This window comes from Neomonachus schauinslandi, chromosome 16 (assembly GCF_002201575.2).
Source record: "Neomonachus schauinslandi chromosome 16, ASM220157v2, whole genome shotgun sequence".
Taxonomy (NCBI): Eukaryota; Metazoa; Chordata; class Mammalia; order Carnivora; family Phocidae; genus Neomonachus; species Neomonachus schauinslandi.
Window position 1 is genome coordinate 42,334,108 of NC_058418.1, and position 13,139 is coordinate 42,347,246.

The 13,139-nt window shown below is 44.4% G+C and overlaps 1 protein-coding gene and 1 pseudogene across 1 annotated transcript in view; both read left to right on the top strand.

The window, feature by feature from the left end:
• The window catches only part of TANGO6 (transport and golgi organization 6 homolog), a 193,413-nt gene that overhangs the window by 144,404 nt on the left and 35,870 nt on the right, over positions 1–13,139 (top strand). Inside the window, exon 17 of the mRNA XM_021705558.1 lies at positions 9,581–9,694. Within this exon, the coding sequence (XP_021561233.1) occupies positions 9,581–9,694 (114 nt within the window). The remainder of the gene's footprint in view (positions 1–9,580; positions 9,695–13,139) is intronic.
• LOC110592389 lies at positions 11,418–12,368 on the top strand (annotated as a pseudogene).

The window sequence follows — 13,139 nt, forward strand, 5'->3', positions numbered from 1 at the left end:
AGTCGCTCAACCAACTGAGCCACCCAGGCGCCCCATAATTCTGGCTTCTTCTACAGTATTCAGTATGCTAAGGCTGACCATTTTGAACAACAAATATTAAGAAGTTCCTAGTGAGAAAGAATTTTCTTTGATATCTCATGATTGTGTCTTACGAATAAGCAGAGAAATACATTCATGGATATATGCATATGCTTGAATTTATGGCATTTCCTGATTCCTGAGCTTTATAGGCTTTGTTTTATTGATAATAAAGGCTATTCATGTCCTTAAATTCCAACTTCGGACTTTTAAGAAATTTATCCATCAGTCATTTCCTCTTCTTTAGCTCTTCCATGAGGGACACACCCCTATTCCCAATTTTTTGTACTTTTTTCTTTTTTTTTTTAAGTTTTAAATTCCAGTTAACATACAGTGTAGTATTAGTTTCAGGTGTAAAATTTAGAGATTCAGCGCTTAGATACAACACCCGGTGCTCATCACAAAAACTGCTTTCCTTAATCCCCATCACCTATTTATATATCTTTTTTTAATACCTTAGAAATAATGATTATTGGGGCGCCTGGGTGGCTCAGTCATTAAGCGTCTGCCTTCAGCTCAGGTCATGATCCCAGGGCCCTGGGATCGAGCCCCGCATCTGGCTCCCTGCTCGGCGGGAAGCCTGCTTCTCCCTCTCCCACTCCCCCTGCTTGGGTTCCTTCTCTCGCTGTCTCTCTCTGTCAAATAAATAAATTTAAAAAATCTTAAAAAAAGAAAAAGAAATAATGGTTATTACCAACTTCAAACTAAGCTTAAAGTACTCTAATGTATGTGAACCATTAGGTACCTGATCTTCAGTGTTTTTGGATGGTGCTTAGCAAATCTCTTGTCCTTTAGTATATGAACTTGTAACACTTAAGAGAAGGCATTTGCAGGTCTATTTTATTATATTATCTAAAGATTTTAGCCTGTTATAACTTCTCTGGGTCAAATATTGAAGTGGTTGCCGCATTTTTTCTCTTTACTTGGTCTCTTCACATGACTCAACCCAAACTGAACCATAAATTGTGATCTGAATCAAACCCAAATATTATCATTATCTTTTTTTTTTGAGAGAGAGAGAGGGAGCATGGGGGTGAGGGAGGGACAGAGGGAGAAGGAGAGAGAGAATCCTTTTTTTTTTTTTTAAGATTTTATTTATTTGACAGAGAGGGAACACAAGCAGTGGGAGTGGGAGAGGGAGAAGCAGGTTCCCGCTAATCAGCGAGCCTGTTGTGGGGCTCGATCCCAGGGTTCTGGGGTTGAGCCCTGCACCCGGCTCCCTGCTCCGCAGGAAGCCTGCTTATCCCTCTCCCTCTGCTCCTCCCCACCACTCATGTTCTCTCTCTGTCTCTCTCTCAAATAAATAAATAAATCTGGGGAAAACAAACAAACAAACAAAAAACCTTATCCCAGATCTCCTGGTGGATCAGCTCAGGTTTGACAGGATTCCATACATTTTCTAAAACCAGTGACCCCAAACAGTACTTGAACCTCATTGTCTATGAACCAAAAAACGAGACCATGTTTCTTTTTGAGTCCTAGACTCTTCTTCCCTTTTTCTCTCTTAAGGAAACTGTAGCTTGCTACAGCATGCTGGTGGCATATGATTTCCTATCAGGACATTAGAGAAATTCTTGGTTTGATTGATTAGAAAAATTGAGCTAAAGCAGGTTTTATAACATTCAAGAAGTGTCATCTCTCTGGAGACCCACCTGCCCTTTTGAAAGAGAATGCAATTTCCAAGTGCACTTGGGGACGGGAATCAGTGAGGACCTAGCTCCACCACCTACTTACCTGCGTTCACTGGAGCACACAATTTATTTTATTTTATTTTTTTTAAGATTTTAAAAAAATTTATTTATTTGACAGAGAGATAGCACAAGTAGGCAGGGCGGCAGGCAGAGGGAAAGGGAGAAGCAGGCTCTCCGCTGAGCAGGGAGCCCGATGCGGGGCTCGATCCCAGGACCCTGGGATCATGACCTGAGCCGAAGGCAGCCGCTTAACCAACTGAGCCACCCAGGCGCCCCTGGAGCACACAATTTAGACTCTGAACTCAGTTTCTGACTTACAAAATGGGATTAAAGGGGCGTCTGGCGGGCTCAGCAGTAGAGTGTGTGACTCTTGATCTCAGGCGTTAGTTCAAGCTAACCCTCGCCCGGGGGTGGGGAAGGTAGAGATTACTAAGAGGAAAGGGGGAGATTAAAATACCTACACTGCAGGATTGTTAACCAGGATCTAGAGATAATGTATATGTGGAAAATAAGAAAAGGTAGAGGAGGATAGGGTGACCAGCATTATAGTGTCAGGTGGAGGGGAGGTTGCAATGTTAAATAGGGTATTCAAGGTCAGCCTCATTTGAAAAGGTGCCATGTGAGTAAAGATTTTTTTTTTTAATTAAGATTTTTCTTTATGGAGCATTTTGGTCATTTGAAGGAGGCTGATGATGACAGTGCCAAGCCTGGCAGCAAGGAAATGAGTGAACAGGGGTAACCAGCGTCCTTCAGATGTTCCCAGTCGTACATTTACCCAACACCTGCAACGTGCCAAGCCCTTTGTTAGGGGCCGAGGTTACAAAACTCTACAAGATACCACCTTGCCTTCTAGGCGTGGGTAACCTAGTAGAAGACACAGCCGTCAATGACTACAGTTGCCATCCTTTGTGATAAGTGCTGTAGGAGCACATTTTAGGAGCCCCTCAGTCAGGTTTGAGTGTTGACGAAGATGTGCTAGAGGAAGAGACCCTTGGACCTGAATCTTCAGAAGAAGTGGAAATTGGGTAGCCCAAGAAGGCGTTTCCGCAGAGAGGACAGCTTGTGCAAAGGCACTGAGCTATGGGACAGCCTGGCATGTTTGAAGAACTGTTAAAGATCCGAAAGGCTGGAGTGAAGGGAGGGGGTTGGGAGGTTAGTTGGTGGCAGAGCTGAGGCAAGAGAGGCGGGCAGGGGCTACATCATGAGGGGTCTTGTTAGTTTTACAGCTTCCTGGCTCACAGCAAGAATCTGGGATTGCTTATTAAGCCTTCAGAAATGAAGTGTGAATAGGTAGTAGGCTGTTTGCTTACCATGGGTGCTAACACAAAAAGGGAGCCCTTCCGTTTGTTTCTGCCTACACATCCATGTGAGGAGCTGCTACTCTGGGGGCACCCACCTGGCCAGCCCCTTTCCCATTTCTTGAGACCTGGACTCCCTGAAACATGAATCCTAGGCGTGTTTATGATTACTAACAAACTCTGAGCCCAACGAGGGCAGGACCAGTCTTTATTTACCTATGCATATCCCCTAGCACCTATCACAGTGCTTGGCATATAGTGCGTGCTCCGTGTCTGTTGATTAATATTGAATGAAGAGGAGGGTAAGGCTTATTTGGGAAGACTGGTTCTTACATGTTTTAAAAATAGTAATAATAGAAAGCACTTAATACTTTTCTGACCTTGTATATGTCAATGGATCCAGTTCTCACAAAGGAAACTGAGGCACAGAGAAATAAAATAAGTTGCCAAGGTCATACAGATAGGAAGTGGAGGGCTGAGATTTGAATGTAGGCAGGTGGTTCCAGCATTCCACCCTCTTAACCATGCTCTGTATTGTCTCCCAATAAATGTTTTCAATTCATTTACAGATTGCTTTTGTGCCAAAAAAAAAAAAAGATTGCTTTTGTGCCTTAAACAGGAACAGTATTGCCATATAAGTAAAGCTACTAACAGGAAGGGTCATGCAGCTCCATTGCTTTTGGCAATGAAACTTCAGAAGGCAATATATTCCCTCTGATTTGAAAAACCAGGTGTTTCCATCCCACATAATTTCTGTCTCTTCTTTTTAGATGTTCCTTCTTATGTAGCATCCCACGTTGCCATGTCATCAGTGCCATCCAGCTGCCTTGGTGGAGTACAAGTTTGAACATGGTTGGACACCTGACAGCCTTGGTATTTCAGCCATTGAGCCCTCCTGTAGTCAGACTGCTCTTGTCCATTCCCGTGGAAAAAGTGGAATACTGGGCATGGCTCTTAAGTAGTTCTTCATTTATTTTGTTTACACATTCAACAGATATTTATTGAGCACTTACTCTGTGACAGTTATGGGACAACAAAGCTCTGTACCAGATGGTGGGGATCCAGCTGTGAAAAGAACATAGTTCCTTTCCTTATGTGGCTGATGTTCTAGAAAGGAGAAGTGAGTAACAAACAAGCAAGGAAGTAAACAAATAGATCCTGTGTCAGATGGAGTGAGTGCTAAGGAAATAAATCTAATAAGGGAAGGGGCACAAAGGGACCTTGTTATGATATGTGAACTTGGATGAACAGGAAAAGCTTCACTGATGAGTGACATTTGAGATAAGACCGGAAGGAAGCAAGGGGCTGATCCAGGCAGATACCTGGGGAGAGAGCATTCTAGGTGCAGAGAGCAACAAGTACAGAAGCCCTGAGGCGGGTGCATGCTTGCCATGCTACTAAAGAGCAAGGCCAGTGTGTCAAAGAGGTGGTGGCAGTCTACGTGGGGCCTTGTAAGGACTTTGGCTTTTATTTTGAGTGATTTGGGAAGCCAAAGCAGAAGAATGAAAGGATCTAACTTGTATTTTTTCTTTTTGAGAGAGCTTGTGTGTGCGTGCGCAGCAAGGGGAGGGACAGGGAGGGAGAGAGAGACTCCTCACTGAGTTCGGAGCCCTACGCTGCACTCAGTCCCACGACCCCGAGATCATGACCTGAGCCAAAATCAAGAGTCAGATGACTTAACCAACTGAGCTACCCGGGTGCCCCATGTCATCTGTTCTGATATAAAATTGAACAAACTAACCACCATAGTCTCTTCTAACATGATCTGATCTGGCAGTCATAGCTGTAGTTCTTGGGTCTCTGAAGAAAGCTGTCTACCTCTTGGGTGGTCCACAATTGGGCACTGTCTGTACTGTGATGGTGTTTGCTGGTAGGGAAGGAATATAAAGGATAAGATCAACCCATCAGTCTCTGTACTGGAAATTCAGGTTTTTCTTCTCTGTTGATGTCAAGATTTAACCTGTTTCAGGAGCATTATTATTTCCCCCTATTTCTCCTTTTTCTTGACAAGAGCTGTGTTGCTTGAAACCAAATCCTTTTTTTTTTAAAGATTTTATTTATTTATTTGAGAGAGAGATCACAAGCAGGGGGGAAGGGTAGAGAGAGAAGCAGACTCCCCGTTGAGCAGGGAGCCCAATGCAGAACTCGATCCCAGGACCCTGGGATCATGACCTGAGCCAAAGACAGACACTTAACCGAATGAGCCACCCAGGCGCCACTGAAACCAAATCTTGGTAAGCATTTTCATCTTTATCACTCTCTGTGGGAAGTAAATATGATTTAAAGGAACCACAGTAAGAGGCCCATCCTCAGTACAGCAAGTAAGATGTGCCCAGGTGAGAAGTCAATGGGGCAATCCACTTTAAATGTGGTGCCCAGAATTCCATAAACCTGAGCTTTGGGGTCTGATGCAAAGCCATCACCTCTAACCCCACTGATCCAAATTGATTACCGGTCTTGCCATGATGGCTACAGTTGGCTAAGTACAATTTGAGGATAAGTGGACCCCTGAGATGAAGACTCTAGTGAATGTCCTGGGGAACCCGGAGGAAGCTCAAGTAGCCATCAGGGTTCTCCTTCATGGCAGGTTAAGTGAGCGAGCTGAACGTGTATGAATTGGAGACTATACTGCTTTTTTTTTCTTTTAAAGATTTTATTCATTCGAGATAGAGCATGAGCAGGGGGAGAGGCAGAGGGAGAGGGAGAAGCAGGCTCCCTGCTGAGCCAGGAGCCGGACGTGGGGCTCAATCCCAGGACTCTGGGATCATGACCTGAGCCGAAGGCAGACGCTTAACCATCTGAGCCACCCAGGGACCCCGAGACTATATTGCTTTTGTTCTTAAGGTTTCTTTGTTTACAAAATAGAAGGACAGATGATTTAGTTTCACGTAAGTTAGCAGACCACCTGAAATTTTAATAAAGCAAGCTCAAGGAAAAGGGATGAAGATGCAGTTGGAAAATTGAAGTCATGCTTTCATGATACATACCTCAACTCTGGTACCTTCTCTCCTGGAATTTCCCGAAGTTGGTTTGTGGTAATCTTGCCATTTGTATTATCTTTTTTTTTTTTTTTTTAAAGATTTTTTATTTATTTATTTGAGACAGAGAGTGAGAGGGAGGAGGGTCAGAGGGAGAAGCAGACTCCCCGCCGAGCAGGGAGCCCGATGCGGGACTCGATCCCGGGACTCCAGGATCATGACCTGAGCCGAAGGCAGTCGCCCAACCAACTGAGCCACCCAGGTGCCCCTTTTTTTTTTTTTTTAAAGATTTTATTTATTTATTTGACAGAGAGAGACACAGCGAGAGAGGGAACACAAGCAGGGGGAGTGGGAGAGGGAGAAGCAGGCTTCCCGCTGAGCAGGGAACCTGATGTGGGGCTCAATCCCAGGACCTGGAGACATGACCTGAGCCGAAGGCAGACACTTAACGACTGAGCCACTCAGGTGGTGCCCCTATATCTTTTTATATAGTTCGGATTATGCTTGGTATGTGCCAACTATTTTGGGGAGTGATGTTTTCCCTTATTTCTGTTGGCTCCTATCAAGTGTTAAATTGCTTAAGCTGATTTTTAGTATTTCCAGAATAATCATCATCTTCCTCTTTGTATGGCTCTCAGAAGTGGCTATGAGTTAAGTGTTTTAACCAGTGAAGAGAAAACCTTTCACAATGTGGTTTATTAGAATAGGTACACTGACCCTGAAAGCAGGCAACATGAAGATAACATAGGGTGGGTTTCGCCCTCTGGGAGGGCTTAGAAACAAAATAGAAATATTAAACCAGTTCATAAATTAGTAAAGACCTTACATCATCGATCTATTTGCCAAGCCTTTTAGAGGTTGAAGGCAATGTTAAGTGTGTCCTTGGGGTTGAAGGTGTGAGAGACTAACTGCGGGAGTGACTTGTTCAGAGTGGGTAGATGGAAGAGAGTGGCCATGTATCCTCCCTGCTTTGAGGCTTTGATGAGGGGTCTGCCCCAGTGGCCTGCAGGAAAGCAACATTATGAGTTGGTGATGGGAGCTTGACCTGAACAGAAGGCTGTTCTTGTCTCAAGATGATATCTACAAGAACATAGTAAAATTCTTATGCTTTAAAAACATTTTGCGGGGCACCTGGGTGGCTCAGTTGGTTAAGTGACTGCCTTCGGCTCAGGTCATGATCCTGGAGTCCTGGGTTTGAGTCCCGCATAGGGCTCCCTGCTCAGCAGGGAGTCTGCTTCTCCCTCTGACCCTCTCTCGTCTCATGCTCTCTCTCTCTATCTCATTCTCTCTCTCAAATAAATAAAATCTTAAAAAAAAAGCTTTAAAAAAAATAAAATAAAAACATTTTGCATAATTGACCATCATACGTTTTTCATAGGATTTGGTCCTTGTGACAGGTGTTGAGGAATTTTCGTGCATACTCCTCTGTTTACGGGCCTCTTCCTGATCATCCTGGATGGCTGATTGCAGATGGGCTGGGTCCTATCTGGTGCATAAATCACTAACAGCCTGTAGCAAGCAGGAGGCCATTCCAGCTGATCTCAGCAAGGCTTGTAATAACCAGCTCCTCTCCCAGTCATACCTTCAAAGTGGCACAAGGATTCAAGCATTGGCCTTTCAGGGGAAGCCCTTTTCCAGCCAGGATTCTTCTGCCTATCCCAGTGGTGGAATTAGTGCCTGACAGCCAGAGCCAGACCCACTGAGAGCTGAGGCACAAGCATGGCCTGCTTAGCACAATGCGGGAGCAGAGGTGGCAAAGCCAGACACCAGCAAGGTTCTAGGCCAGGAAGCCTTGATCCACCAACTGTGGAAATCTAGGCCCCAAACTAAACCCAGAGGGAGGCAGGCAAAAGGCTTGGGAGTATCTGCACAATATGTGGCCCCAGACTGGTTTTCGTGCTTTAGTTACCAGACTGAATAAGCTCAACTTCCATGTGTCAAGAAGGACTCAGGCCTAGCTCTAACTTGTCTCTCTGATTTCAGCTCTTACCTTGTAAATACTAAGCCTGCAAGCGGAGGTAGCTATTATATTGTTACCTTTTGGAGGTTGCCCAAGGAATTCCTCCTGGAACTGAATTGCTTCTACCGTTAATGCCAGAGGCATGGAAGCCACTGATGGCCTTGGGTCAGGGTGTCCCAGGTCAGAAGCAGAAACAGCTCGCTGGATGTTGTTGAAAAACAGCCCCCAACGAGTTGAGCTTTTCTGGGATTTCCCTTCACTTGCAAGATGCAAGTTTGTCTAATAGATGTACAACTTGATTAAGTGCCAATACATCACAGATGCAATTATATTTAAGAACAAGCTACTTCTTCTAATCTCTCTGCCATCACTGATTAATTAGACACTTTGAACTATGCCCAACTGTTTGAAAGCTGTGAAAAATACAACCTGCATAGTTAAAATTTCTGCACAAGCCTATTTCCCTGTTTGTGCCTGTATTCTTTTTTTAAACCTTTTTAAAAACCATTCTTTAAACATAATATGTATTTATACATGTTTCCAAACACACAATCTGGCTTTTTCTTATCATGGTTAGAAATCCTTCCATGGTTGGCCAAGAAATACACTCACGCAGTAAATGAAATAAAGTATGAGAGACCAGTTGAATAATATAGACTTACCTTCAGATTGTTGCTGCCATTGGCCACACTTTGAAGATTTTTGTTTTTAATTTTTAAGCCTTACGGAATGCCTCAGAACGGTTTTTTGCCATTGTTTTTAGTGGTATCTTTTTATTGAGGTTTTAAAATATTTTTGTACTTACCAGGAGTGGGGTGGGGGCAGGGTGATAACAGGGTATAGCAACGTTCTTATTTTATGACATATAATTATTAGCTATATATCTGGCACCATGCTGTGCTAGTAATTTCTAGTCTTTTCTGTTATAGAGCTGTCTTTTAAAGCAAATGAGCATTGAAAGACCTATTCCACACATGAAGCCGCCCAGGGAGACTCTGAAATTGGCCCCAGGTGACTGACATGGTGGGGTATGCTAGATTTGCAGGCCTGGGACATCTGAACATGCTGAAGAAGATCAGTTTGACTATTTATGTATTTCTCTCTCCCTGGGCTGTAACTTTCATCAGTGGTGCATTCATATTCATGCGGGGCCTTGAACTCTGAAGCCTGCTCAGCTAAATCTTCATGGTCCTCACTCCCTAAAAGTCACTTGTGTTTTGGGCCATCTTCCCTTCCTTTGATTTAGTCTCCCCAAAGGGGGACAAGTAACATTTCTTCCCATTTTTGAGGAAATATTTGAATTTGACCATACCTTTATTATATATGCGTATCCTTCCCAACTCCCTAATCTTCCTCCTAAATTCCAAACCAGATTTTGCCCTTTTCCAGAAAAGCCAAACTAAATCAAGTTCTCCACCACTAGATCACTCCATCTTTATTGAGAATGAGGAAACTATCCACCCCTCTCTAAGCCAGATTTTTCGTGATGAACGTGTAGAAAGTGGAATGCAGTTGACAAGCTTTATGTAATTGTGCAATCCTGATTTTTATTGACTTTTTCTCTCATCCTCCTAGGTAACAGCTTGCCTGATTGCTGTGGCTAAAACAGACCGTGAAGTTCAAGTGCGCAGAGCTGCCATCCACGTGATTGTACTGCTGCTTCGGGGCCTCAGCCAGAAAGCTACTGAGGTAAGTCAGTTCCTTGCCATTTGCAGCTTCCCTACATTTTTGGGTTTTATCTGTTTATCAGTCTTCCTTTCACCAAGGCAGCCTCAGATCTTTTCCCTGGGTGGACGCATGGAGATGAATCCATCAGCAGAGATTTTATTTTGTAGCAGGAATACTGTTTGCATCTTTAGTAAGAGTCCCTATTTCCTCTGTAGCAGTAGGCAAACTGCACATTAACTGCTGCAGGAAAACCAGAGCACAGGTTTATGGGTTGTGACTCTGAGTCCTGGCATTCTTCTCAGAGGGGCAGGTTCCAGGTGAGCTAAGTGGACCACACTAAGCCTGCCTCTGCCTCTGTGGCCTGAACTCTAGTGACTTGTCTTCCTGACTTATTTCGTTGTTGAAACCGAATTCCTGAAGGACCTCATTTAAAATGTTTCCTTTCTAGCTGTGAATTCAATCCAGGAGATTTTAGTTGCTGCATAAATTGAACTTTTTTCCTCCTCCAAGTGGGTCTGGCTGGATTTCTCCCCAGTGTATGGCCCATATGGGAAGAAAAAAATATATATCCATATGTGTGCTAAGAATGAGTGACCTCGAAATTAATTTTCCTCTTGATTTTAATGGAAACTCATTCCCAGTTGAGTTTATAGGAGAGTTTATATTAATAATTTACTTCCTGATATCCACAAGGCTCATCTATGGCTGGCACATCAGTATTTAACTGTCAGTGAAGCCATTAGAAGAATGTTTGTTTTGTCAGACCTACAGGCTTTACTCATGATAGAATTTTGCCATATCACATGTTTGACACCATTTTTATACAAGCACGGACTCATTAGTTATCCCCTAGTTATTATCTAGGACCTTGATGGTGGTGAGGACACACAGATCACAACTCAATAATGCAGATTAATTAAATAAATTGCTGTCGGGTACACATTGCCCTTGATGAGAATCTGCTCTACAAGAGGGAATTAAGAAAGTGTTTTTCATCCATCCTCAAGATCTACAAAACTCTTGGGGCGCCTGGGTGGCTCCGTCAGTTAAGCCTCCGACTCTTGATCTCAGCTTAGGTCTAGATCTCAGGGTCTGGATCTCAGGGTCATGAGTTAGGCCCCGCGTTGGGCTCCACACGGAGTGGAGTCTACTTTAAAAAAAAAAAGGCGCCTGGGTGGCTCAGTTGGTTAAGCAACTGCCTTTGGCTCAGATCATGATCCTGGAGTCCCGGGATCGAGTCCCGCATTGGGCTCCCTGCTCAGCAGGGAGTCTGCTTCTCCCTCTGACCCTCCCCCCTCTCATGTGCTCTCCCTCATTCTCTCTCTCTCTCAAATAAATAAAATCTTTTTTAAAAAAAAAGATCTACAAAACTCTTGCCAAATACACCATGGTTATGTAAGTTGTTAACAATAGGGGAAACTGGGTGAGGGGTATACAGGAATTCTCTGTGCTGTCTTTGCAACTTGTCTGTAAATCTAAAATTATTTCGAAATAAAATTTTAGTTAAAACTATGAGTTCTAACACTATTAAAATAAATCTGTAAAGCTCTATGAGTGGGCTGCGGCCACCAGCATATCCCGGGGCTTCTCACTGCTGTGGCTGGCACTGCCCGCGCAGGCGTACGTAGGCTGTGCCCGGCTGATGGCTGGCCCCGCGCTGCTGCAGGCGCCGTGGCGCTGCGGGCTCCACACGGCTCTGCCGGGATAAAACGCAGCTGTGGTGCACCACGATCTCCTCCACAGGATGAGGGAGTAGTGGGTTCCAGTGGGGCTACTTGCTGTGCCCCTGCTTGCAGCCTGTCTGCATATTCCACACCCACCCCCCTCTCCCATCTGTCTCCTGCTCCTCACTCATGCATGTCTTCAGGCAAATTTCTCACCTACAAGTGACTGCACATCTTCTGGTTGGAAGTCCTGAGATGTGCTCTTACGTGGGTTTCCAACTTCTAGCTGTGATTGGTACAAGATTTGGGAAGCTCTGACCCTGAGGTTTTATTGAGTGATTGCCCTTGATTTCCTGGGCTTTGGCTTCACTGACAAACCAAGACCACGTCACTTTCCCGTATTTGAGCAGGCCAGCACTGTGGAGGCACTTTTGCAGCATCTGGGGCTCCAGAACCACAGGATGAACCTTTTGTTCATGATTACAGAGATATCATTGCTCAGGAGGTGCTCTGTAGGTTCGAGCAGAACTGATCTGGTCAGCTTACCATGAAGAGTCTCTGGCTGTCAAGTGCAGGTATATTTCCTGAGACTCACTGTCCTCTCCTTCTCCAAAAGCTTCTGAAAAATGGAGGCATGCTGTCATCCATCCTTACACGATTGATGAACTTATTTGTATTCTCCCGAGGTCTCACCCCAGTCTTTGGGCTATAGACCCAATACTCTGAGAGTAAGCTGTGAGACATATGGGCAGGGATACTGAACAATGACAGAAGTCAGTTACCCTCAGTCTCTTACACTATATCAACCAGAGAAAGAAGGTTAGAAGATGCTGGGTGGGAGCTCTTGCTTCTGTAACTGTTCCCATTCATTTTATCTATGGGCCATTGGATCCCATGAATCTCAATCCAGAATTTTTGGAGCTGTATAGGAAAAGAGTCTGATTCTGGATGGCCACATTAGCCACTATCCACCGCTAGAGGATCCCATAGGCTTCCTGAATACATATATGGGCTTCATCAACTCCTTCTGAGCTGGAAAGAGTAATTTCCCTCTGTTACCTCCCCTACTCCCTTATGTTGTGTATTCCACTTAGGAATAAATGCCCCAAAGAGGTCCTGGCCACCAAACACTATTCTCTCACCAAAGTCCACCTGACTCACATGGGTAGTCAGCATGTAGTTAAAAGCCCGCAGAGGGGCGCCTGGGTGGCTCAGTTGGTTAAGCGACTGCCTTCGGCTCAGGTCATGATCCTGGAGTCCCTGGATCGAGTCCCGCATTGGGCTCCCTACTCGGCAGGGAGTCTGCTTCTCCCTCTCCCACTCCCCCTGCTTGTGTTCCCTCTCTCGCTGTGTCTTTCTCTGTCAAATAAATAAATAAAATCTTTAAAAAAAAAAAAAAAAAAAGCCCGCAGAAACTCTAAGGGTGACCTAACAGTCGACCTCCCATTCTTCTCACATCTGAGTGAGTGTATGGACTTGCCTCTATCTTTGTGCCTCTGATGTGCACTACTTCTCACAGATACAGACAGACAGACAGACGTTCTTAAAAGTCTTTTTAACACTTCTATGGACTCTGCTGAAATATTTAGAAGTACTAATTTCTGTCCCATCCTTGGCTGGAATCCTATAGTAAAGACTGAGGAGAGGGTGTCTCCTGACCCGTCATTGAATGGCTTTAAGGGCATGTGCTGTTTAAAGTTCTCTAAGCAACACAGCTTCAAGTGCCAGTGAGTCTCCCTTGTCATAACTTTGGATTTCGTTTTATCAGCTGCTTTTAATAATGGACATTTTGTTAAAATAGG